The 27,093-nt window shown below is 50.6% G+C and overlaps 1 protein-coding gene across 1 annotated transcript in view; it reads right to left on the bottom strand.

The window, feature by feature from the left end:
- GLI3 (GLI family zinc finger 3) overlaps positions 1 to 27,093 on the bottom strand; it is a 302,221-nt gene that overhangs the window by 191,576 nt on the left and 83,552 nt on the right. Inside the window, 1 exon segment of the mRNA XM_047763791.1 lies at positions 16,837 to 17,079. Within this exon segment, the coding sequence (XP_047619747.1) occupies positions 16,837 to 17,079 (243 nt within the window).

Raw genomic sequence — 27,093 nt, 5'->3', positions numbered from 1 at the left:
GCATGGTCCTGAGCAGATTTATTCCTCTTTTTCAAAAAATGGGATGCATTGCCCTGGGAAAGTGAATTCATCATGGATTTTGAAGCCTTTTTCTCATCCCAGGTCTCTCACTCAAATGCATGCTGCACAAAAGCCACACCAGCTCTTACCACTGTAGGTTGATGTGAAAATAAAGTTTAAAATCCATACATCTAAGGACATGCTTTCAGACTACTAAATTCAAAAGTTTCCAGAGAGGAAAAGTAAGCTACCTACAAAAGGATGCAGATCAAATGGGCATCAGACTTCTCATCTACAACTTTGGATGTTGCCAGATTTTTAAAGTTAGATTTTTAGCTAAATGATCCAACAAAAGCAAGGGGCCAGAATAAAGATATTTTCATACAGACAAGAACTCAGAATGTGGACCTCTTCTTTTGTTGGGAAGCTATGAGATCTACTCCAGTAAAATAAGAAGAATAAACTCAAAATGAGGATGTTGTCAGGCCTGGGAACCAGTGGTTCCCACCCAGATAACTGTGAAGGGCTGGCCCCAAACGCCTGGTCCAGATCACCCGGGAGAAGGAAGTGCGCAGAAAAGCTGGGCACTTCTTAAGGGCAAAAGACACGGATGGGAGGTGGGGTGGGGGAATTTAAAGGTATTATAAAGGCAAATAATAGAGAGAAAGCTAAAGCAACTACAAAAAGATATACACTAGGGATGTAAACTATTGAGAGGGTGAGAATAAACAATCGCTTGCTCCTTTTTCTTTTTTTTAGGGCCTCACCCACAGCATATGACACCTGCTGGCCTACGCCACAGCCACAGCAACGCGGGATCCGAGCCGCGTCTGCGACCTACACCACAGCTCATGGCAACCTTAACCCACTGAGCAAGGCTGGGAATCAAACCCGCATCCTCATGGATCCTAGCTGGGTTCATTAACCGCTGAGCCACGAAGGGAACTCCCAAATCACTTGTTGTTTATGTCAGAAGCATCACGTCAAGACCCACACACAGAGCAAGTGAGAGCCAAATATTCTGTCTGTATCACGATGTGGAAGAGAATTTCCACAGCTGTAAAGCTATCAGCGCGTGGCTGATGTTCAACTTTTAAAGTCGATCTATGAAAAAACACAGCAGATGTGGTGCTGAATCTAAGCTACAAGGAGGTATGAATAACTCTGACACCATAATAGGAAAGCCTGGCTCCAGGAGATGGCTGGGGAGGGAACCTAATAGCCTCATCTTTGAACTGGAGCATCGAGAGTTACCATGAAAAGTTGGGGAAAAGAAACAGAGGTTTAGAATAGTCTTTAAAGTTGGGAAACTCACCACTAGACCATAAAACAGCAACAATATAAATACTATCAGTATTGAAAAGACAGGGCGCACAGTATTAGAAAGTTAAAGGTGAACTGTCTCACTGCAGAGTCAGTAAAGTGTGTTGAGTAAATTATCTCTGGAGTTACGAAGCAGCAGGGAATACAGGTATTAGCACGTTCTGGAGTGGTGACTGTTGTCTATCAAAAGGACTGATACAGAAATAGCAAAAGCTGTCCTCGGGAGTGGGGTTGGGGCAGGAAGGATGGGCAACAATAACTTTGCATCCTAAGCTCTTACAAACTGAATAATTTGTTGACATGAGCATGTCTCACAAATACCATTTTAATAAAAATATAACTACACCTTAAATGACAAAGAGAACTTCAAGGTTTCTTTCTGGATCTTTTCTAAGGACAACAGCAAACGAATATTGGAATAATAATCAAATAATCCCCATATATGGAAAAAAAAGTTCCTCTTTTTACAAATCAGTTTCTCCTGCTCAGTTTTTCCACATCCGTTTCCAGGAGAGACCTCTGCCTGTACCTGTCTCAGCTTCCTCCAGTTTGGAATATCACTCTGGGGTGGAATGCTAGTAAAATCCCTTGATCAGTCCTGAGTGGACTGGAGGCTCCGAGGTCCACAAATTTCCTTCCATTCCGGTATCCTCAGAACATCAGCTCTGGCTGACTTTCAACTAAATCGGACGTCACTTGACAGAGGTGAGCCGATCCTCACCGGTTGAATTTGTACAGCATTTAGCTGAGAGTAGAAAAGGACCCTAAAAGGCGTTGAAAATAAAGTGAGCTCTAAAAAGAACGCAAGACTCACCACTTGCCTCTGACGACCCTACCGAGAATCAACTGCTTTCACAGACAGAGAAAACAAACTTACGGGATTGGGAATTTGGGATGGACGGATACCTGCTATTATACATAAACTAGGCAAAGAGCAAGGACCGACTGTAGAGCACAGGGAACTACCCTGTGTAATAAACTGTAGCGGAAAAGAATTTGGAAACGTATGTCTGTAGATAGACATACATATGTATGCGTGCATATGTATGTATACGTGTGTATGTAAACACATATGCACAAGCACATACATATTCTTTTTCAGATTATATATATCTGAATCACTTTGCTAATCGGAGCATCACAAATCAACTATACTTGAATGTAAAAAAAAAAGTAAAAAAGGAATCAACTGCTTTAATTCTTTGCATATCACTGTATCCCAACCGGTATCATTCCCAAGGCCGACCATTCCCAAGGCCAAAAGCCTCTCCTCCAATTTCAGGACACAAAAAGGCCTCCTTTAATGTTAATTTCTAGGAGAAAAAAAACTTTTTTAAGATTATTTACTTTAAAGAATAAAATTCTTGGGGTTCCCTGATGGCCTAGTGGGTTAAGGACCTGGCATTGTCACTGCTGTGGTATGGGTTTGATCCCTGGCCCAGGAACCTCCACACGCCACAAGTACAGCCAAAAATAAAAAATAAAAAAAAAGAATAAAATTCTTTACAAATACGAATCAAATTTAAACAAAACCGTGACACCTAAGCCATCAGACTGCAGAGGGAAAGAAGAAAAAGCAGCTCCAACTTCTCCAAGTTTCTACGCTGGCTCTTTGCAGAACCAGGCTGGCATTCAAACACAGCAAGTGCCCTGAAATAAATACTTCACTTTGGTCTCAGATAGTATTAGCCACGTAGAATAAGTAAGGATGTGACACACATCACGTTTAGAACGACTGGCACCCCCAAGTTCATTAACCCCACAACCAATCCCCGGATGTCGCCTACAGAGCCGCCAGCCAGCCTGCATGCGGGTCTCCCTCCCAGCCCCACCGTGTCCCCAGCATCCCCTGGTTGGGAACTCCCAGACAGGAGGGCCAGGCTGCCACATCACATCATCCCCTGTAGGATCTCGGTGCCTCTCCGGAAAGGGACCAATCACAGCCCTACCATCAAGCTCTGTTTAATCGAGCTTCTAATTGGAATCTTAACACTCAAGAGAGAAGGCAGCAGTAAAAAGGCCCACGCTCAGAGCCACGCTCACCTGGTGACTCATTAAGAGAGAGACACTTCGGAAAATCTGAACACTAATAGCAGGAGCCTAGCATCAAAGGAATAAGGCTGGCCTGATACCAAAAAGAACGGATTTTTAAAGGACTTCCCATTGGAGCAGATTTTCAAAAAAGGAACTGCAATGACGATCTCCCAAGGCTTCCTCTGTGGCGTGGGTAGTGTCAAGGGCCGACCACTCACCTGGGTCACTGCTGGGCTGTGTCACTGTCCTGCAGCCGGGCAACCACGCTCCAGGACAGTAATTGCACATGGCCACCAATGGGAAATACGAAGTTCAAGTGACCAAGCGTGAGACCGGACTCAGGTTTAAGAAAAATCAGGGGTGGGTGACTCCAAACGGCACTCGAACCTTTCGTGCCCGGGACTCAGTCCTGATGACTGCGAAGCATCCGAAGACGGAGAGAAAAGGAAAGGGGTTACTCGGGGGTAGCCTCAGTGGTGCCCAAAAATGCCAAAGAAAGTTTCCGCCTGCCCCAGATCAGGGGCAAAAGCCTCTAACAACCCAGAAAACCTAGTCTTTATTCTCTAAGGGTAGGAACTCGGGGCTGGGTGAGAGCCACAGAGGATACTCAGGTTCCAACAGGCAGGCGGGAGCTGCGGGGGCATTGGCAGCGACAAAGCCAACCTGGGCACCCCCTCGGGGGCTGCGATTGGCGCCTGCAAGCCCTGGTTAGCGGAGGACCCTGGAAAGGTTATTAGAAAGCAATTACTCCCATGCCTGGCTAACATCCTAGCAAGGGTCATGCTTAACTCATGTGAAATCTGGCCCCCCCCCGCCGCCCACAAAAGTCTAAAATTCAGGGGAGCATTTCAGATGGCAGCTCAGAACGCCTCATAAATTAATGAAAGTCAGACATGAAAGTTAATAACAGCTGGGACGGATCAAGCGGAAAGAAAACGCAGCATCGGCATATGTGTTAGGTGAATTTCTTAAGAGTCCATAAATTTCATATTTGGAAGGAAGAAGGGAAATGTTAATTAGGAGAAATTTCATCCTGGATCTAAATCTGCCGTGGAGTCAGAGCTCTATTGTAAAACCCCAATGGAATCCGCACTGACCGTCCCCAGGCTGGGGTCATTGCTTTTATCCAGCTCTTTCATACTTGTTGATACGCGTCTTAATTGTTTTCATGTGTTGTTTCAGGCGATCTCGCCCCCAAATATAAAATCAAGAGCCAGGGTCATACTCTTCATTTCTACTGTGTGTGGTGCTAAGTTCATGTTGGGGAAAATCAATAAAAAAAAAAAAATCTCAGTCATCCCCGCTACCTCCTCTAAAAGCCTGAGAGCAATTTTCCGTCATTTTTAGACTGTTCTAGTTACAGTCATCTCAGGGGATCAGAGAGGCTCTGAAAAAATCTCCACGTTCCCGGCTCTTATTTTCCTGACACAGGCGAGTCATTGTCACGACAGGTATCTTTCGTATCCGATCCAGATCTGTCTCAGATCAGATCAAGTCCCCGGAAAGAGAACTGGACGCAGAGAGGAGCTGATACACCAGCCTTTATGGCAAACACCAGTCCGGACAGCAGGACCCCACGAGAAAGGGACGCCCTGGTTTTGTCCTTGACTGGCTTGGTGCATTCGCTTCGGTCCTGCCCCAGCTTAGCATCTACTTCCTTGTTTGAGGGGCAACGTGGGTCTCTTTGGCCGGCAACGTGGTGACTCTGGTATTCAGTTATTTGTATTCAGTCCTTTTCATCTTTCTTCATAAATCATTCCTCCAGCCCCTTCATCATGCTTAACTGCTCTTTCCCGGGGTTCTTTTGGTTCATCTGAGACACCAAAGCCAGGAGACCGGGAATTGCCTGCATCGGTGGGACAACGGGATGGCTTTGTGTAAAAAGGCCGTGGCTTCTCCCTGAGAGAGACCTCCCGAGTGTATTTAAAAAGAAAGGGGTGTTCTCTCCCTGCTGCTTCCTCCCCAGGGTGGGGTGGAGGGGCCAATGCCCTGGGGTCACATGGACGACAGGTGAGGGATGGGACAGTGGCCTCCGTGCAGCTGGCCCCAGACAGGCCGAGGTGGGGCCAGATGCTGCATTATTCTGGTAACACATGAAAGCTCCAGGTCCTTATACAGTAGGCCGCTCTTTGGAGTGGGGAGTTGCCATCATGAATTCATCTTGGATCCCAGAGATAGCCTACTGCCCCAAAGCCCCTGCAGGTCAGGGAAAAACAGGGACATGGTGGAGGGACTGAATTTAACAAGACCAGCCCCTCCCTCGCTGGCTCCAAGCCCTGGGCCGTAGAGTCCAGACTCAAACTGTCGGCCACACAGTCCCTCCAGACCTCAGCCTCAGGTGCCAAATCGGTTTGTGCAAAAACTACATGAGGCCATGTAATGAGGTCCTTAGCCCAGCGTCTGGCAAATGATCAATGCTCACTCATGGGCCGTGGTGACAGCCACTGCCTCCCCACACACTTATCCCCCCAGAGCAGAGGGACACACACTGGACCTGGAGGTCTCACATTTAGGTCAGAGCTGATTTCCAGTTCTTCAGAAGAGTCTCAGCGGATCAGTAATTTCTCCTTCTTTGCCACGTAGCCAAAGCTGGAGCACAGCAAGGGCAGAGGGAGCACGGAGCACACCTGAGCGCCCAAGCCGGATCCGACAGCCCAGGCTTAGAGATGCGTGGCAGGCAGCTTGCTTGCCCGAGACCCTCCAAGCCCTTGCCCGTCACCACTGGCAATGCCACCACTCCGTTCTGGAAGAGTCCCTAAGCTCCCTGCTCATGAGGCTGAGCCGGCCTTGGCCGGGCCCTTGCACCACTGTGGGCAGCCCCTCTAAAGTCTCGGCAGTTAGGGCGCATGAGTTAAGGCCCGGAGGCAGAGTCCATGGTCTGATTCTTGGTTCAGCCACTCTGAGCCAGGTCAGAACAGACAACCGACTCGCCTCGATGGGCCTCAGTTTCCCCGTTTGTCCATGGGGAGAGTCACGGCGGCCTCTCAAGACACTGTGGTGCGGATTGAATGAACCCCAGAGCAAAGCCAGTGCCGTGCTCTGTGGCGCAGAGGCTTTGACGTCTGCAGGCGGTAACGTCCAAGAGGGGGGACCCGTTCCCACCGAGGCTACCGCAACAGCCTGTTGAGCGCTGACTCCCCTAATTCTACACGTCGCGCCCTCATGACAGTCCGCACAGGCCAGCCAGAGGGAGATTCTTGGAATAAAAACCAAATCACGTCACTCCCTCCACTGGCTTCCCATTGGCCCCCAAGACCCCCGCCCCCAGCTCATCCCCCGCCCGTCCCACTGCCTCAGCAGTGAGGCACCTTCGCCTTCTCTCTGCTCCTGGACGTGGCCACAGCAAACCCACGGTTTAAGTGGAACCTGTCCCCTTGGATCTTCCCAAGGCTGGCTCCTTTTTGTCATTCGGGGTCTCAGCTGCAAAAAATACCTCCCGGCAAGGCCTTTCCTGCTCCGCCCACCCTCTCCCAGGCACGATGCCCCACTCCTGGTCCCCCACAGCACACCACCTGTTTTAGTGGACTCAGAGCACCAGCGGGGCTGCCTCGTCAATGTCTCCGCCCCTGTGTGTGCCGTGTCTCCTCTGGCTGGAACGTGGGCGCCACGAAAGCAGGGACCTGGCTGGTCGTGGCAAACACTGGCTCCTCAGGACCTAGACAAGTGTCGGACTCATAGCAGGCGCTCCAAAAGATGCAAGGAATTTTTGAAATGAAAATGAAAATCCTGCATCATGTACCTGAGTAAGACCTGAAGCACATCACACTGGGGGTGTGATCAGAATAGCTGGGGACACCAGGGACACTCAGGTGCCTCCAACGGCTCCTAGACTGTCCCTCTCTGTCATCAGTGTGTGGAATGTGATAGACACAAACTATGCTGAAGACATCACTGAGGAGAAAACAGAGCTACAGAGACGTGCACCCCACAGCCATGGAGGGGCTCAAACGGGCAGGAAGTAGAACGTCTGATCCAAAGGGCCAACCTGTGCGTTCAGATTCATCAAGCCAAGCTGGGGTCACAGAGGCCGAGTGTGCGACCTCTGGAGTCGCAGGCGCTGGGGGAGGGTGGGGAGGACAAGGCCCTTCCCTAACACTCCTTCCTTCGAGGGGAAAAAGCGGGGAGGGGAGGGGACATCGGAAACCTGTGCCAAATTCGAACGCAGGCTCATTTCAGGAAAGCAAAGGGGAAGGAGAGGTGACGCCTGCTTCCCAGAAGACTCACTGCAGGCTTCTCTGCTCCTCTCTAACCTGGGAAGCTGGCCCTCCTTTGATCCCACTCACAAGTCAGAGCACAATCAAGATGCAGATTTGGGTTCCCCCCAGTGACGGAGTAAACACCCAGCTTCCTAGAGTGGGCTTCCTCTGACCTACACAATGCCTGCTGATTAGCCTGGCAGCCCCCCATGGGGAGGACGAGGCGCCTCCTCAGGGGTCCCCCGTCTCCCCTAAGACTCTTTCTGTCCAGGCCGGATTGTGGGCTTATCCCGCCCCTGGATGTCTTTGTTCTCATTCTCTCCCAGCGGCATTAGCTACTGGATTTCCCAGCTGAATTTCACTTTGTTATTTCTGGCCCCTCTCCCCAGCCTTGCCATGGGCCCTTTGCACAATTCCTGAGGTTAGGGGATTTGAGGTTTCCAATAAAATAAAACTCGAGGTTTTTAAATGTTTTATTGTGACTCTCATATTCTGATGTTAAGACATGTCTTGATACACAACCGTCTTAATTCGTTGGAAACGAAGCCACACTGATTTCCCAACATTTGGGATTGGTACTTTGAAGCCAAGACATTCTGATTCTTGGGGTTATTAAAAACAGAAAAGCTCAGCACTTGGAGAACAAGTAGAAATGGATTTTGTTGTCCTCAACAGGAAAGAACGCACGGCGCAGGGGAAGGAGCAGCTCGGACCTGAGGACCCGGGAGAAGCAGCTGGTCGGAGGGGTCGGAAGGGGGCTGGGGGATGGACACACACACCGCAAATCAGAAGGCGTTCCCTTCGTGGAGCAGCGGAAACTAACCTGACTAGAACCCATAAGGATGCGGGTTCCATCCCTGGCCTCGCTCGGTGGGTCAGGGATCTGGCATTGCCGTGAGCTGTGGTGTAAGGTTGCAGACATGGCTTGGATCTCACTTTGCTGTGGCTGTGGTGTAGGCCAGTGGCTACAGCTCCGATTTGACCCCAGTCTGGGAACTCCCATATGCTGTGGGCGCGGCCCTAAAAAGCATTAAAAAAAAAAAAATCAGGAGGAGGAGGTGAATTAAACTCTGCCACAAATTCTGGGCTAGTGATGGGACATATAGTTACCCAAAGATCTGCTTAAATACTCAAAAGCTATGAGGTCTTGGGGCTCACCCTGGACCCCTGGACTCCTGGACTCATGTAGAAGAGGATCAGCTCAGTCCGTCTTCTGCTACTTCCTGACCTGAGCTCCACCCTCGACCCCAGAGTCCTCTAAGGTCCTCGTGAGTGTCGTATTTTCCTTTGGCCTCCTCGTCTTCACAAATGTTCCTTTCTACCTCGCTACATAGATTGTGTCCCAGTGTCACTTCCTCCAGGAAGCCCTCTGGATTCATCAACTCTGGGTGAGGTATGTGTATAACCTGCTCCTAAGAAACACTGCATCTATCTTTTATAATACAGCCTTTGTGCTAACTTCCAGCAAGGACTTATCTGCTCATCTCACTGTCCCACTGGCGTGAAGCTCCATGGAAACAATGACCTTGTTCTATCTGTCCAACACCAGTTGGCACGGAAGAGAGACCCAGGAAGCGTGATTAACTAGCAAAATGACTGACAGGTGAACAAAAAATACAAAGAGCTAAATAACTCAAGAACCTTTCCGTTTTGTTCTAAGAGGAAGAAACCCATCAAACACCGGGGTTAGTAAAAGCTCTCTACTGGGGTTAGTAAAATATCTTCCGAAACACTGGGAAGATATTCAGAAGATAAGAACCCTGCATTTTGGGAGAGACTCGACGTAGAGACCCACACATGAGAGAAAAAAGGCTTGAGACAGCTGGGTACTTTCCAAAGAGTCCTACAAGAACCCAAACTCCATCAGAACATAGCAAGGGCAGAGCCATAAAACTCCAGATCGGTTACCCTATAATAAAACCAAACTCTGCAAAGGCACAACGAGAGAAAAATCCAGCCCTTTTACTAAGGAGTATGAGGACACAGCACACATTTATAGGTACAAGATCAAGAAAGCTAAAGCGAGGCAGGAGATACAGCTTTCAAGAGACATCAAAGGTAACATTCTTTAATTATACAAGAAAAAGGAGGAGGGAGCCAAGGATAATGTTGCCTCTTTTAGAAAATGGGCTGGAAAGCTGTTAGCAGCTGGCTGCGAAAAGGCAGGAGTGGCTGTTTCCCAAGGCAGGAGGGAAGAAAGGGGTCGGGAAAGAAACTATAAGCAAAACTAAAAAAACTGCCGCTTTGGTTGGGCGGGAGGGCGAATCCAAAAAGGGAAATAATTCCACGGACCATGCCAGCACCCGGATCCGTGATCCCGATCGATACGTCGATGGAAGACGCCAGGACCTCGGATCACACGCATACTTGCCCGCGGACGGGTTGGAAAGATGTTACTGACAATCGGGAACGGCCTGGAGGTTATTAAGGAGAAGACAGACCCCTGACGTTTGTGGAAGGGGAAAACAAGGCTCACGCTCGCCCTAACGAGGGAGGGAGTACCCACCTGGTCGGTCTCAGACGGGCTCGGAACACACGGGAGAGTCGACTCTCCTTTGCGCACCCCACGGTGTTTGCAGTGAGGATTCAGTTCTGGGAATAAAGTGCCAATGTTCCCCAGAGAGCTACAAGCCGCCTCATAGGAGAATCCTGGCAGTTTTCAAAGGTAGTTTTCAAAGGTGGGTAGGTGGAAGCGAATATTCCTGATGTTTGAAAAATGAACAGTTTCTAAACGTATAAATGGGTCCTAAATATTTCAAACCCTGCCTACGTTCAGAGGGGACTGGGCAGTCGGTTTGGGTCAGGGGATGCATATAATGAGTAAATTATAAGATGGAAGCAGGAGATGGCAGCACATCAGATAAGTCGCCGCCTCGGACCGGCAGATTCTGGACAAACTTCATCTCCGAGGAGACCGAGGTCAGGCCGTGAACAGCTCACCCCTTCTCGGCACAAACGAGCCCTCCCCGTCCTGGCTAGGAACTCTAGTGGGCAGCCAAGTATGGTCCAGACTGTCGCCTTATCCTAAAGGAGATCTGGCAGACACAGAGGGACAGCGCTAAGACGTGGCTGTGATGTGTTTCGGGGTGAGAATTGCACATGGACCTGGAGCGCAGGGTAGGCAGATATCCTTGGGAGATGGACTTAGAGACGTCTTTCCAAGGAAATGTGTCTTTAGGCTGAAGAATCGATAGGAGCTGAAGGCCAGGAGCAAAGCTAAGAAGGACTGCCGCAGAACCAGAGTGGGAGCAGGGTGGCCTGAGTGGCAAGCCACACTTGCCAGCAGGGGGCACTGTTTGGGCAACCGAGGGAGAGAGGGCTGGGCCAGAGCACCAAAGGCCCCCTTGGTTTTCTCTAGAGCGTAGGTTCCTTTTGCCTTTCGTAACTTCGCCTCTCCCAGGTAGCTCTCAAGCTTTTCCCTGGTCCCTTCTGGTATGTCCCCTAAATTCAACAGATAAAATCAGTACCTCATTTTCCAAATCCCACCGGGCTTCTGTCTCCATGGTCCTGGTTCCGCTTGCTGTCTCCTGAGACCCGTGTGTAGAATCCCAGCCACATCAACTCCCAGAGCAGTCAAGATTCAGTGGGGAGACTTGGAATCTGGAGCTCCCTAAAAAGTATCCCTAAACTTCTACCACTTTCTGCAGAGCTGCCCCGCAATCTAGCGCTGTAAAAATCTACAGACGTGGCTCACGGTTTCTGGTCTTAAAACATCACCTCCAGGTAGTTATAAGAAAGTTGGGATCGTGACATCGAATTTCTAAGAGAAAAGCGAGAATGAGTAGGGAGCTATTCTTAAGCTCACAAGGAACAGTTCTGCAAAGCTTCCTAGACCTGCTTGCATCTCCGCAGTTCCCGCTACAACTCCAGACGACCAGCCCAGGAAGCAAGACACCTAGCAAAGCCCCCCGAGTGTGACCCAACATCACTCTTTCCTGTTAAACCATCTAGTTTCCAGGAGGGGGGGGGGAAAGCGAACCCAACACTCCCGATTGGCTCATCAACTGTTCTCCAAAGACGGTAACGACAGCCTGGATGGGAGCGGAACTGTGTGCTCAGGGAACTGTCACTGCCTTTGCAGTTTGGTCAACACCAAACTGTTCATTTGTGCCTCGTAGGCATCTCTGTCTTTCACAGTCTCCAGATGACACTCCGATAGTAAGAGAAACGTGAGCAGGTGCACCTATTAAATATGTAAAATACACCTCTTGTCTTCCGCTCAGTTAGAAGACGTATTTCTAAAGAGTGTGCAGAGTCACCTAAGATAAAGACAGGGAGAACGAACACCCTCCGTACCTTGTTTCTTTCTTTTTTTTTTTACACACAAAAATGCAAGTGGACTCATCACATCAGCTTTTCCTGCAGAAGATAAACGCAAGCCAATTAAAAATTCAGTTTCTTTTCTTTAAGCTAATTCCTCAGGTTTTGCTAATTAGCAACTAATAGTTCTGTCATCTGCACTGGGACGCATAAGGAAGCATACCAGCAGTATGTTTTCAATCAAAGCATTTGCACGGAAGAATGAATCATATTTTCCAGGAGGAATTAAGGCTTGGGAGCCGCTGGGGGCAGAAGGAAAGCAGTCTTCACACAACTCTAAAACTGTAAAAAAGATCTGAAATTTCAGAAAACAAGGGCGTCTCTCTCACGCCCCACCCCCCGCCCCCTTAACAAAACCAGCAGGAGGTCTACACGGCATGGCTGGTGAATCCAAGAAACTCCCCACCAAGACCCCCCGCAGGCAGAGTTCGCAAACTGGACTCCACACAGTGGGACGGAAGAGAGTGAAACACATGTTTTCTGTAACAGGGAAGAGAAGAAAAGTTAAGTGTCGGCCAGGATTCAGGGATGCTTTAACTATTGTGTCACCTGCCTTGCGAGTTTATAAAAGAATAAATGCAGGGTGGTTAAGTGAACACAGGGGCTGAGGGTGGTTTGCAAGATCTGGCTGCAGATGAAGCAGGAGCTGAATACAACTGCTGAGAAATCTTTGGGCAAGAGGAGCCTGGAGGGGGTCCTTCTGACTCCAGTACAAGGAGGGCAGGTCCCTCCAATCCGGCCCCTCCCATGCGCTCCCCAATTATAACGCGCCAGTGATGGTGCAGCCGCCAGCCTGTCAGCACCAGCCCACGTCTGAGCCAGGCAGCTTGCACGTCCACTTTTCTGCCTTGATATACAGCTTATCCACAGCCACCCTTCCTGAGCGAAGCCCCCGCGATGCCCCATGAGGATTTTATTCCGAACACATGTTGCAAACGTTTGAAGTGCCCGCTACCCTTGGGTTTTCTTTTTGCTTTTCTTTTTTTTTTTCTTAAGTCAAACCCACAAAACCGAAAATACTTTGAATCCCGCCTAAGTGCCGTTTGAAAAGATGCAACATCGCAGACCCAAGGATCATAAAGTCTTGTGCAATCACCATTTTACAGATGTGTCCTTGTGAGGAGAAAAGCGATTTTCCCTTTTCCGGTCTTACAGGAAGCCTGCCCACACGTTAGAAATACAAAGTCAGTATATATAGAAGCACAAATTAGGCGTCTTGGAAAAGTCTGCACTTTCCGACCACAGAGAAACGCAGGAATTACAGTGCGAGTTCACATGCCCAGCTCCCCGGGCTTAGAAAGTCCTTCCTCTCCAACCCTCTAGTGGGGCTGGCAGATGACTCAGATGAAAGGGAAGTGGCCTTATAAAGACGGGTCTGAACCTGGAGCTACTGAAGGGCTGCCATGAACTTGCGTCCTCGACACGCCTGCCGACTGAGACAAGGTCGCGAAGCGTGGTCAAACGTCAACACCTCACGTTAACAAGCGAGGCCTTTTTGCACATACGCTGAAAAACTCTTAGAGGAGAGGCCCACACCAGCGCCACATGAGTCATTTACCTGGATGAACAGATCCGCACAGGCTAGACAGAGATTATCACAAAGTACCTAAAAAAAGCACTTGTTATGCTGGTAGATGATTAAGTAACCACCCCGGTGGGGTTCTAGAAAAAGGAAAGTCACCTCTCACTGACTTCCTGAGGCTTAGTTTAAGACGTCTTTAAATTATTTAACAAGGGAGTTCCCATGTGGCTCAGCGGTAATGAACCCAACTACTATCCATGAGGATGAGGATTCGATCCCCAGCCTCGCTCAGGGGGTTAAGGATCCAGGGTAGCCGTGAGCTGTGGTGTAGGTGACACACATGGCTTGGATCTGGCGTGGCTGTGGCTGTGGCGTAGGCTGGCAGCTGCAGCTCTGAATCAACCCATAGCCTGGGAACCTCCATAGGCCGCAGGTGTGGCCCTCAAAAGACCAAATAAATAAATAACATGAATATGTGACACCATACCTTTTATTTCTCGTACCTTTTATTTTCCCACATGTATTAAGTTTATATCTGGCACAGAAAACACTTTCTGCTAGGAGTGTGAAAACGGGAAAACATCTCAAACTCAGGTAAAAGCTTTAACGTTTCTTAACTCCCCCACCAGGGAAAAATTAGAGTCCGCCCACGAAGGTTCACGAAGGAAGGGCTACGCTCGCAAGGCCAAGGCACCCCATTCTCACTGCGCGCCCGCTCCCTAAGGGTTCCAGGTCGCTCCGTGTCTCATCCGGGTTCGTACAAGACGCTGGTCTCAGGGAGGCAGGAAGGCAGGTCTGGCGGAGAAACGCCAGGCCGCACGGAACCAAACCGAGAGCCACGCGGATAAAAAAGACCACGGTCTGGAGCATGACCCGGTCAGGTACCGAGGGCGGCGAGGACAGGGAGGATGCTCCCGACAGAATGGAAGGAGGAGGAGGGAGGGGGACCCGGAGAAGGGGGAGGAAGAGCCCCCGCAGCGACCGCGAGGCCCCCACCGTAGGCCGGAGGTTGCACTAGAGACGGTACTGGCATCGTGTCCCTTCACGGTCACAAGGACGCCATGGGGCTGGGTCTTCCTCACTCCCAGTCAACCGCTGGGAAGGGACCCTCAGCTGGAGGGGATCGCAGAGGACACAGCCTCCCTGGCGACAGTCCCACCACCAGGAAGGGGCAAGGCTGGACCCGGAGGGCCCCGACGGCTGAGCCAATCCAGGGAATCCCTAGGGGCCCCATCCGCATCACACGTGACAGTGACACTTATTCACAACCAAGTGCGGGAGCCCATGGCGACGCGGGGCCCAAAGAGCCATGTGGTTACAGACGACCTACCTGGCTCAGAAAGGACCATGTGATGTTTTACTAGAGATTCGCCCCAAACTGCGGGGAACACTGAAGAACAGCCACCCTGTGGGTGTGACGTCCCCTAGTGACAACGACCGGTTCCAAGAGCTCTCCAGGGCTCCATGCTCAGTCATACTCCACTGGAGGCCCGGAAGCCAGGGCAGGTGGGGGGCGGGGGGGGTGTTGCACGTGTGGGTCACAGGCAAACCGTGACGACAAAGGGACCAAGGACAAGCTGCAAGGTGAACGGCGCCGAGAGAGAGTTAACGGTCATCTCCCAACAGCGGTCCTCGTCAGCTGTCCTGACCAATTAAGGACCCCACTAATTAGTGGGCATCTGGAATGGAAAGCAAAACATACACATGAGATGGGGTGGGGGGGGGGTGTGTCCACATCTAAGGGCGAAAACAATGCAGGGAGCACGCAGCCAATAATCCAAACTGTATTCCTTTTCTAAAGGAAGCAGACGTGCAGGGACTATTACTAGGGGCAGAGAGAGTGGGGACTCCCTCCTGGCTTCTGCCCGCGTCATGCGCTCCCAGAGACCCGGCCACAAAAACCCAGGGTAGGACACGTAGGAATGCACCCGGAGAAAAGCCTGCCAACGCTTTTTAAATGCTCGTTCTGAAAAGAAAGGAAAAATAGGAGACAACCAGATAAACCCCTAACAGGGGAAGGAAGGGAACAGAACACACTCCACCTCCTCCCGATCTGACCTGTGTCTGCAAAGCTGCAGCTGGTGGACAAGGGCGTGCGAGGGTCCGGCACACAGCAGGTGGTTCCGTTACACACGGACACAGACACACACATATATATTTTAGATTCTCGTCCATCATAGCTGATCTCGAGAGAGGGAGAGCAGCTCTCTGTGCTGATCAGCACTTTTTAAGCAGAGGTACTGACGTCCTTTTAAAAGCTAAGAAAAAGCTGTCGACCCTTCTCCCCCATGCCTCTGACCACTTTAAAAAAACTCTCCCCCCACTTAAAAAACATAATTTATCTTCCATCTTTACCAACAACATAATCCGGCCGGGGCAGGGGGATGCCGTGGCTGAGACGTAAGGTTGAACGAGGCACTTTGATCTGCACTCTGATGAGGGAACATTCCCTCTGCTTCCAGCCAACTAATGAAGGGGCGAAATGAGCTTTTATCCTGGGCACTTTCTTGAGCAAAAAAACATGCACTAATCAGCTGTCCTCACTAATCAGTCATCTGGCTAATGACCTTTTGCCTTAAAACACTAAAATTTCTGAATGATGTGGAAAAAAGGCAAACGCAAACCAGTCCCCCGCTTTGGAGCTGGATGGCTCAATATGGCACTGGAGCCGGGGAGGTTAAACAGCCTAGTCTGTATCCTGGCGAGGTGATAAATCTGTAATCAGGAGCTGTAAGCTTTGGCACCTCCGTAGGAACTTCATTACCCCCCAGCCAAATTACATACATCTATTTTTTAACGAGAAACAGGCCAGAAGTAAATTCAACCCTTAAATGGTTTTCTCTACATTCTGCCTTTGGAGAAAACCATTGTCTGGGTATATTTGGAGTCCTAGGTAATTTCTTCAACTTTATGCGTGCTGCAAGAGGGGCGTCCCGTGTCTCTGGTGCACTGATTAGAGAAGAAAGCAGAACCCGGAGAAAAATCTTCCATAGGAAGGAATTTAGCCCCGGTTGGTGAAAGGTGGCTTGTTGTTCCTCAACCATTAAGCAAAAAAACAAAACAAAACAAAACAACCAAATTAAAAAATGGGCATGGCTGACACTAAAGACATCTGCTGATGCAGCCCAGTTTAGTAACTCCCCCATCTACCAATTTTCCTCCAGCAGCGTCCACGTGGGCGGAGCAAAGCTGGGGCGCGTTCCCAGGAAGGGACCCTGTGGATGGGCGACAGATGGCCCCCTTCCTGAAGGCCACCCGCGCCGCCGCCAGGCCCGACCGACGGAAGTGGCTCTCCCCCCAAGACCAAGAAGGGGCCAGGACGTGGGAGAGGAGGAGACGTGGACAGCCAAGGGCATCACTTGACATCGGCCACCCAACGCATCAAGCGCGTGCGCGCACGCGGCCTGCCGGGCGGCTCCGGCGGGGCCAGGAACTACGTACGGTAGTGAGGCTCCATGTAGCCGTTCCGGGGGTCCATGGCAAACACGGCCCCGCGGTACGGGACGGAGGGCTCGGCCAGGTGCGGCAGGGACCCATGGATCTCCTTCTTGATCAGCGAGGCCCTCTCGTCGCTGGAAGTCGAGGGCTCCTCGCTGACCTTGCCGAGCCCCTGGACGCTCTGTGGCTGCATGGCGACCGCGTTTCTTCGCTCTCGGTGATACGTCTGTCCAGGACTTTCATCCTCTGAAGAAAGACAGGGAAAGGGACACGTGAGCGCCTTCAGGAACCCCTCAACACCGTCACCAGCGAGGACCCCCTGTCCACCCCACCCCCACCCCCCAGGAAGCCTATGTCTCATTCTGGGCAACTTTGCAAAAGCTACACTATGATGAGACGGTCTCAAGCCAAATGGCTCACGAAGGAGCCCAAATACACGGCAGAGGAGAGAGAGGGCGGCAGGAAAGGAGCCTATGACATCCAGAGGTAGGGGCAGCATGCTATCCTCACCCGCCCCGAGGGGGGCTGGAAGTTTTGCCAGCCAAAGGCTGCGGATGTCCAGCTTGCCCTGGTCTGAGGAAGCCAGGCCTCTGAGTGACCCCGGGGGCAAGGGACCTCTAACGGTCCTCAGACGGGGACCTCTTGGAAAGGGATGCTGAAGCTTTCCTGGCTTTGCTTTAAGTCAGATGTGCGACCCCCTGGGAGATTTAACAGAGCCAGAAATGGGACAGAAAACCCATCATTTCTAAGGGATAAAGGTGCCAGTCATAGAAACCTACAGTGCCCCTTGCAAGACACGGTCTGCCTGGGCCCACAGGACAGAGTTGAGCTAAGGGGAAGATGGGGTGTGACCGTGGGTGCAGAGGTCGTCAGGCTCTCCGACCTACATACGTGCTCTGCGGGGCTCCCAGACATGGCTTCAAACCCGTCAGAAGGGGTCTAGCTCCCTGACACTGCTGTTCCCTTTCATCCGTAAGAACTTTCCATCCGTCCACCATGCTGCTCTGCACATGTGGCGGCACAACCTTTCTCTAACAGCAGGGCGGAAAGTCTAAGACCAGAGCGGAAAGTCAAACCCAACAGGCGATCTGAACCCACAACAAGGGTACCAGTTCATCTGCTAGAATCACACACGGTCTCAACGATGCCCACACGAGCTCTGTGTTTAATCCACAGAGCGGAGAAGCGCTTGGTGGAGACGGATCTGCCGGGACACTGCTTAGACCTCTCATTGGAAAGCGGTTTCCCATCCCTGGGTAGAATCAGGCATAAACGGTACTACGGTTGTACTACTTAGATGAGCAGATTTATCTTATCCCGAGACACAGACTGATCTTCAAAGTAGCCCCCCAAGCAGGTAGGTCTGGCTGAGAGCCCTGAAAGCCCAGAACAGGTATATACTTCAGCCGTTTCATAGCTCTTTTTTTTGACACATGCAGGAGAAAGTCCATCGGTGGACACCAACGAGCGTGTCCACACTAACTAAAGTAACAGCTACTCTTTTGTGATGACCAGTAACACGAACTACCTGGATCCCAGGGCAAAGCTCGTCTTTTCTGCCTATGTCTGAGACTTGGAAGAAAGAAGCAATGTTTTCAAAGCCTAGCAAATGACGTCCACAAACCAAAGAGACAATGAGGTATGTTCTGGCCTTTACAGTGATTTTGCTGACCCCGTTCCTGCTGGGTAACCGTGAAACGTTATTGTAGCATCGTTTTGTGCAGAGCCTCACCCCCAGACCCTGTAATTATGGGATAAATTACGAGTTTAATCTATCAAGTAACTACTAAAAAAGAAAATGGTGCAATCCCACATTGTTGCGCATTGATCTTTCCAAAAGCCATTCAAACCACGCTTCTGTGAATTTAAAAACCAACCTCAAAACAAAAAAGCCCTACATTTTAATTTTTCCTTCTGACTACTACTCCTAGGCACTCCTCCACCCGTATTCTCCGTCAGGGGCAAAGTCATCAGCTACAGAATAAGGGTTTGCCATCATGGAAAAGCAGAAGGGTGTCAAAAACGCTTAAAACGTTTGGTTTCATACGAATTCCTATCACAGACAAATGGCCAAAGTCCTATTTTCCACTAATTTGCGCCTGAGGAAAACCTTTATTTCCAATGTCAGCTTAAGTGAACTTGCAGCGCTGAGGTGCCAATTCTGTAAGATGGACCCTCATCTGGAAAGCCAGAGAGCCCTACCCGGTGGGGCTGGGACCCGGGATCAGCAGATTGTCTGGGAGCGATGAGTGACCAAACTCTCCTATAAGCTGTCCTCTGTTGACAACAGGATTCCCTTGACGTCATCTTCCTAGAAGAAATGAACTTTTCTTCTCTCAAAACTGCATCCCTATAACAGAGTGAGTTTCTAGAAACTATGCCTTGATGGGACAGCATCTGCATCCCGCTTCTAGGACAACTGAATAATCGGCATGGTCCGACCAGAGCCCAGAGCCCTCCCACCTGCCCCCTCAGCACCTCCTCGCCCCCCCCCACCCCACCATCCTGGGAGAAGTAGTGGGGAGTGGGGAGTGGAAAAAGGGGGTGTCTTTTTAGCTTAAAATTACTTTCTTCACGAGAGTTAGCACAACACATGCAACTCTCAAATTATAACAAGAAATCAGCAGAGTTCTGACATTTAATCCTGAAAAAAATGAGCTACATTCCCTTAGTAAAGTAAAAGGCAGGCCAGAATTTATTGGTTTTTAATTTGGACACTTTCATCAGGCTTTACTTTTACAAGAGCTGATGCCCTCGCTTTTTCACCGACCCTCCCTCTCCAGAAAACTCCAGGAGACAATTATTTCCTGAAGTTCATCTCGTGCACCGAGTTGACTCTGAGGGGCATTCAGATGAAAACTTGACAGTACACACGCTCCAGAAGACAAACAGCTAAGAGGCTTGAAAGCACGCTTTCTACAGTGAAAGGGAAACTTTCCAAGCCATATTCCTGCCTGCTCTTATAAATTTAGCAACCACTTCAGCAAAAGCCAAAAAGACGCGAGCTGTCTAATCTTGTTCAGCAGAACCAAGTTGTTCAATAAAGTTTGAGAGTCAGTGCAGACAGGCTACGCCCGGCCAAATTATTGACAGAAACATACTGTCCACCATGGCAACAAGCAGAAGTCGGCTGCAAAAATGTAAGCAAACAGCCCAGTCCTCCAGAAGCATCTGCCAATGGACTTGAACAGCCAAACACAAGGGGACTGTTCAGGCCTCTCTCCCTTCAACAGCTGCAAGCTCAGGGGGTCACCCTGAGACATGCAATTCACAAAAAAGCTTCTGGAGAAAATGATTTTCAAAACCCTCACTGGAACCCCACTGTGGACCGGCTCCCTTCTGCAGATCTGGGCTCCAGGGAAGTTCAGGAATTCCTGCTCCCCCCGCCCCGCAACAGCCGGGAGGGCTGCCCCCCACCCCCCACGTGCCACATGCCAGTTTTGAAACTGTCCCAGATTTTCCAAACTCATCCCAAGGCAACCCACAGCGCATCAGGCACACTGAGTGCCATAAACTCTCGAAACTCCAAAGGGGCTTCACCGCCAGCTCCGTATAGAACAGTTACCGCGAAGTAACGTGTTGGGGAAAGCGGGACCCAACACACACTCCCCGTGCATTTGCCCTCAAACTCCTGTGGGATTTCTCCTCGCAGCCCAGGAAACCTGCGCTCCTGTGCTCGGACTGGAGACGAAAGTTCCAGATGATCCTGCAGGTACAAAAAGCAAAACCCTGCACCGCCTCGCGCACTAGGAAGGACCCGCCGTCACCCGGACAAAACGAGTGGACGAGGAGTTCCCGGTACATGTGCTCCCCTTTTGGAAACGAGGGTGGATTTCAAGCGGTCCCTGAAATCCCCTTTTCATGCCATCACACCTCTCTTTCCCCAAGACTCAGAAGACGGACAGCGTAGGAGAACGGATACTTACAGTTCCGTCCGGGGCTCTGGCTAGCTACTTTCTGCAAACTTCCCCTGGTGGGCTTTCTCCAGCGGCACAGACCCCTGGAGACACATTCTCGGAGTCTCCCTGCCTCCCTGCCCCGGCCCTCTCCCTCTCCCAGGCCGTGCTGCTCCCATTAGAGGAATTAAAAGTGGTTGGAGCCATGCTAAATTTAACAAGCTCATTAGTATTCTTTCTGAGTGCTTCCGAGTGAACTCTCTCTATTCAAGCCGCTCTCTCCAGCAGAAGGGTCAGGCGGCTAATCATTAAATCAAACTAATGTCACCCTATCACAATCAGCCCGAGAGAAGGAGGGTTTATTATTTCAGTTTATGCTAAATAAACGGTTTTACAAATGGTCCCCAAGCAAGGTCAACAGCAGCTTCAATTACAAGACAAACTTAACAAGAGTTGCAATAAACCAAGGGCCCTGTATTGACTGAGGAACAGGAACCACGCTACATATGGCCACTAGCAGGGCTGTACAGGAATGCATCTTGGAAAATAAAGGAAGAGGGGGCGCTTCTTTCTTTTGCCAGAATTTGCGACTGCACAGCGACTACTCATTCACCCCTTTCCAACCAGCTAGCCGTTCAGCTCAATTCACCCCACACAAAGGCTGGAGCCCAGACCTCAATGGACCGAGTGAAACATGTTCAGAACTAGGCTCTCTATTGTGACTGCATTTCTTAACATCTTTTCAAAAAGCGGAGAATGCCTTGAGGCTAAAGGAAGAAACAGGCTAATGGTGAATTGGGAATTCTGAGCAAATTTCAGAGCCCTTTCCTCCTAGCTTTTGAGGTTGAAAGCAAGCTCTTTCCTTTCAAGTTTCAAAGTCCTTTTTCCTCCCGCAGTGTCACAGAAGGATTTGAAAAGAAGGTAATTGTGCTCGCAGTCTCCCTGATCAGAGCTTACGTCCTATTTCTGGTATTTCGGAATACTTCTTGCAATAATAGTGCATAGAGCTCAATCCCTTAACCGGCCTGCACTCTGCAATTGCTCATTAAATGAACAATTGCGGGTATAAAATGCCTTTTATGTTCAAGGTCTGGATATAAGATAAGCATTCTAGGACTCTAAATTTGGTTTACTAAGGAAACTCTCCATCATTAAATTACAAACCTGAAGTCAGAATATCAGGCTTTCCCAGAAAAGTGGCACTCAGATTTCGGGGAGCCCGAAGGAAGGGCGGATGGGGGGAGGGAAGGAGGCCACGAAATGCTACGGGAGGGGGAAAAAGAGACTGGATATTCAGATTTCCAGCCAAAGGGGATTCGAACAAGAAAAGCACATGTCCGTGCTGAATGAGTCCTGAGTTCCGGAAGCCTCAACATTGCCCTGCTGAATGATAGAATAAAGCCATCTTCTTTTTTTTTTTTTTTTGTCTTTTTGCTATTTCTTGGGCCGCTCCCGTGGCATATGGAGGTTCCCAGGCTAGGGGTCCAATCGGAGCTGTGGCCACCCGCCTACGCCAGAGCCACAGCAACGCGGGATCCGAGCCGCGTCCGCAACCTACACCACAGCTCACGGCAACGCCGAATCCTTAACCCACTGAGCAAGGGCAGGGACCGAACCCGCAACCTCATGGTTCCTAGTCGGATTCGTTCACCACTGCGCCACGACGGGAACTCCAGAATAAAGCCGTCTTCTAATGGATTAAAACACAGGTCTGAGTTTCCATCGACAGGCAGGGGCCCCCTTCCTGAAGGAAAGAAACGAGCCTTTTCCGCCATGGACCACTTTATCATTCACAGCCCCTCACTTGATCCTCACCAGAGCCCAATGCTGCAGCAGGACAAGGGGCTGGCTCCAGCTTCCTGCAAACAGACACTCACGGCCTTGGGGAATCAGTGAGGTCAGAGGAACCCCGGCCACGCCTGAAGCCACACAGTCCCGTCAACAGCATGAGAGGTCTGCGCCTGGGCAGGTTTGGGCAAGGAGGTGTGCAGCTTGTCCCCGCGCCCAGCCTTCACTCCCACGACCACCGGTGAAAGGGGAAACAGAGTCACCGTAGGTTCCTGCACAGACATTTTCAGGTCTCTGATGCTCTCCCATGAAGTTTTTGTCAACATAGATTCACTCCTGGGAAATACCCAGAAGGCCCCAGGGACAAATTTACAGTGAGACATCCAACCTCCGGGTCTTAGTATCAGGGAGCGTCCTATCCACACCGGCTGCGCTTGCACCGGGAGCGTGTGTGCAAGTGCGCGCACGCGCGCGCGCACACACACACACACACACACACACACACACCCCGAACCCACTGAGGCTCAGCCATCGGCATTTGGGTGTTAACCACCGTTTATAATGTGCTTCCGCGAGCCTGAGGTCCCACCTTCCCCTTCTGCGCAAGAAGCAGCATCGTCTTCTGCTTTCCTCCCAGCAAATTGCCTGGCTGTGTTTGGAAAAAGCATTATTTCATTTTTTCCTATTATGCGTTGGTTGCCTCTTGTCAGCTTTTATTTCGGGGGCCATTTACATTCTGATGTTCTTTGCATAAAAACCAATGGAACCCAAGTCCTCGCCTCCCTGTTTCTGAATTCTAAGACTCTGACCAAAGAGACGTCAGCAAGGAAAGAGAGGAGGCGAGATGTTTTTCACAAGCCCTGCAGGATGATGTGGGGAGGGGGGGGGTTCCTGTCGTTTTTAGAAGCAGAATCTTGCCTGGTTCCATCCTGACTGCAGTTATGCCTAAGCCGGCACGTCTAGAGCTTGGCTTCCAAGAAGAGACGCAAACAATGCTTCCTCCCAAGCACCCTTCCAACGCCCCTGGGGTCAGGCATCGCCCTTGTGTGGCTATGCAGACGTCTCCCACTGACAATGACGGATGACAGAGGGAGTGGCCCGGATGGATCCAGAGAGAGCTCGCCCCTTTGTCTGCAACCTTTACACCACGGCAGGGCCTGCAACACAAGAGGGCTGCAGGAGGATGTGCAGCTTGGGGGAAATTCAAGGGGCCACCCTCCCTCAGTGACCACGGGCCCAAGGATTCATGGGTCCCCCGCGCCGCCTCCTTTCATCAACCAAGAGGAGATCCCAAGGGGAGAAGAGGGAGAGGAGAAAACGCCCTGCGTCAGAGCAGTCTGCGTGCCAGGACTCACTGAACATTCTGGCGTTATTTCTGCCAAAAGACAAAACACAGCCGAGACCGACCAACATGCCACCAGCCCTTCGCCAGAAACTATCTGCTCGGAAGCGTCCCCAAACTAAGGCAGCTGCTGGCGTCACTCCCTGCTCCTCAGCTTCCAGAGCTCCACCCGACTCCAGAAGGGGCTCCTGGGATGGGAAGAGTGGGCAGAGCCAACAAGAAGGGAGTTTAAATAACCCGGAGAGCACGCCTGTCACGGCTGCGAGCTCCTCTGAGCAGAGAGCTCTCAGGTACCCAGGGCAAGCAGCCTCCTGCCTTTTTGTAAAGGATCACACAATGAGGGCTCCTTGCCATCTGGAAGACCAGGAGCCGCTCACACCATCAGCTCGTCTGAGGCCTCACCAGGCACACGCCCTGTGGCCCGGAGGGATTCTGTTCTCTCTCCTCTCGCCTGCGCGTGGGATCAGGGATCAGATGTCCCAGCCCCGCTCGCCCTCCAAGGAGGCTTCTGGGCCTTGAAGACACGGATGGCAGGGAGTCAGCCTCTGTGACTTGGTGGAGCAGCACCCGGCCACAAACCCAACTTTACCAGCCTGCTTTCCAAGTTGCAGCAGAAAGCAGTGGCCCGGCCCTGCCTCTACCTGGCAAGAGACGGAAGAAAGAAAAAAAAAAAAGAAAAAACAGAACAGACCCAAACTGGACCCTGAGAGCCCCTGCAGAGTCTCCCTGCAAAGGCGAGAGGCTCTTCTTCTCCACGAGCTCCCGAAGCCCCTTCCTTGAATGAAGAATTCGAAAATGTCACGAAGCTTCTTCTATTAGCCTATTAGTTGCTAGTCGCTGCTTACACAGAGTGAGTTAATTAGTGACTTCAAAGGCAGTACAATAAATTCTCAGGAGGCCCCAATTTTTTTCCTTCTGCTTAATAGCGCATTTATGCCTATCTGAGAATAACAGTCTCAGGAACATTTAGGTATTAGAGATTTCTTTGAGAACTCGGTTTGAGCCTTTTACAAGCGGAGAATGAGAAGTCTCCCTTCCCTGCTCTGCATTTACAGACCTGAGCAGTTAACATTCCATAATGAGATCCACAACCAGCCGTCCTCAGAGAAACAGTGAAACGTCTGTTCACAAGGCCAGTGTCCAGGCTGCTGCCGCCGGCTGCATCCTCCGGTGGGACCAAGCCTATCCCTCTGGAGATCTACCCTGGGCCCCGTCCAGCCGGAGGACACAGCCTGCTCCTCCCTGGAAAGCATGCAGGAAGAAATTCTGAGTGTGGCAGCTTCTTCTGGCCGCAGGTTTGAATAGGGCGGGTGTCCCAGGTTTGTGCCCCACCCCATCCCCCCAACATCAAAGTCCCATTTCCTAACCCCTCCATCATGTTTTAAATTGCAGCAGTGAACACAAATTTAACTGGCTTCATCTGGTGTGTTTATGTTGCATGGTTTTGTTTTTAGAAGACTGGGTAATAAGAAAGCCTGAGCATATGGCGGTATTATATTTTTAATAAAATTTTAAAGACCATGCTTACTCTGTGGCAGAAATCAGACCCTCCTGGAGTGTACATTTAAATATCAAGAGAATATCATTACTGTACAGAAAGGAGCTGGAGGCTCCGCCCCCACAGGGGCAAGACTGGGGCTGGTGAGAGGGGCTGCCTCTGCTGACGCGGCCTCCTCCTCCAGGCAGGCAAGGCCAGGCGCTGCCTGGGTCAGGGCTCTACCCCAGAAGTGCCTTCGTGCCGCTGCCCACTTGGACCTCAGCTGCAACAGGTGCCATTGAGAAGCCCAAACGAAAATAGCCCCTTTTGAGTCTCCACGATTTGACTACAGATGAGCCCTCCTCTAGCTACTTGGCCACACAAGTCTGCAACTGCCGGAAATAGTTTCGAGGAAGAGCTCAGACGCCATCTGCGAGTGAAGCAGGAAGGGTCACAAAACCTGGTCTCCCCCAAAGCCCATGTTCAGGGTCACAGCCAAGACACGGTGCTTCGGTATCCCAGCCGCCCTCCTCTCCACCGACCAGCCAGAGGCTGGACTAATCACCCATCTCTTCCGAAAAAGACTGGAACCAGGACACAGCCAGACCTTTCTTCTGGCCTTTTTTCCAGCTTTCCAGGCACATGCAGGAGAACTTCATGACCCAAAGCCAGGGGAATGTATTTTTAATTTTTGAGAAGTCCCAGCAAAAGCAATTAAGGAAACAAAAAGCCAAATTCATCTACCTTCCCAAAGTACAAGTAATTCTCATCTCTTTCATTCTGCCTACTAATTCTTCTTTTTTTGTTGTTGTTGCCATGCTTTGAGACCACAGCAGCAACTCAAGCCACTGCAAGAACAATGCCAGATCCTTAACCCACTGAGCCACAGGGAAACTCCTTTCCAAATCTATTCACCATGTACCAGTGAATGACAGCTAACATTTGCTTCCTAGGAAGTAGAGAGGCTTCACCTGTCTTACTTATTCTTCCCTGTAACTTGGTCAGAAAGACACTGTCATTCAGCTCATCTGCCAGATGAGAACACCATGGCTCAGGGCAGCTGGGTCACGTTCTAGGTCACAGAGCCTGGAGCTTAGGCGCGCAGATTCTAAAGCCCCCACTTAAATCTCTGGCTCTTGGACCTCCAAACCTAGTGATAAGAAAAATAACAGAAATCTGAACTTGAAGGTGGTCTGCGGAACCTCACATCCACCCATGGATCACATTTAAAAATGTAATGAGGAGCCATCCTTGGCTCGTGGGCGTTCTGAAACCAGGTAGCAGGCTGCATTTGACCACACTGGAGGCCGGCCACTACCCGAAAAGAACGTATATGCACCTTCGCTACAGGGCCTACACCCCAAACAAGGAGAAATACTCCAGGAAAACGGCAGAAGTGACACAACCCTGACGGCTGGGGAGGAAAGTTTCTCACACTCTTCAAACATTTCCATGCTTGGCTGTATCAGAGGATCCCACTTCCAGGGTGTATCTTCAGGGAAAAGACTGGAGAAGAAGACAACTTATATTCAAGGGTACTCATCACCGTGGTATCGACGGCAGGGCACCCCGGTTAACAAAATAAATGTCCACTCTCTTATGCCAGGATGAGAACTCTACCCGGTATTCCGTGATAATCTATGTGGGAAAAAACATCTCAAAGAGAAGGGATGTGGTACACGTGTACCTGCATCCCTGTGGTACAGCAGAGCTGAGCACAACGCTGTAGATCAACTCTGCGGCAATAAAACCTTAAA

The sequence above is a fragment of the Phacochoerus africanus genome, chromosome 16 (genome assembly GCF_016906955.1).
Source record: "Phacochoerus africanus isolate WHEZ1 chromosome 16, ROS_Pafr_v1, whole genome shotgun sequence".
In the NCBI taxonomy this organism is placed as follows: Eukaryota; Metazoa; Chordata; class Mammalia; order Artiodactyla; family Suidae; genus Phacochoerus; species Phacochoerus africanus.
This window is presented reverse-complemented; position numbering and strand designations above follow the sequence as displayed.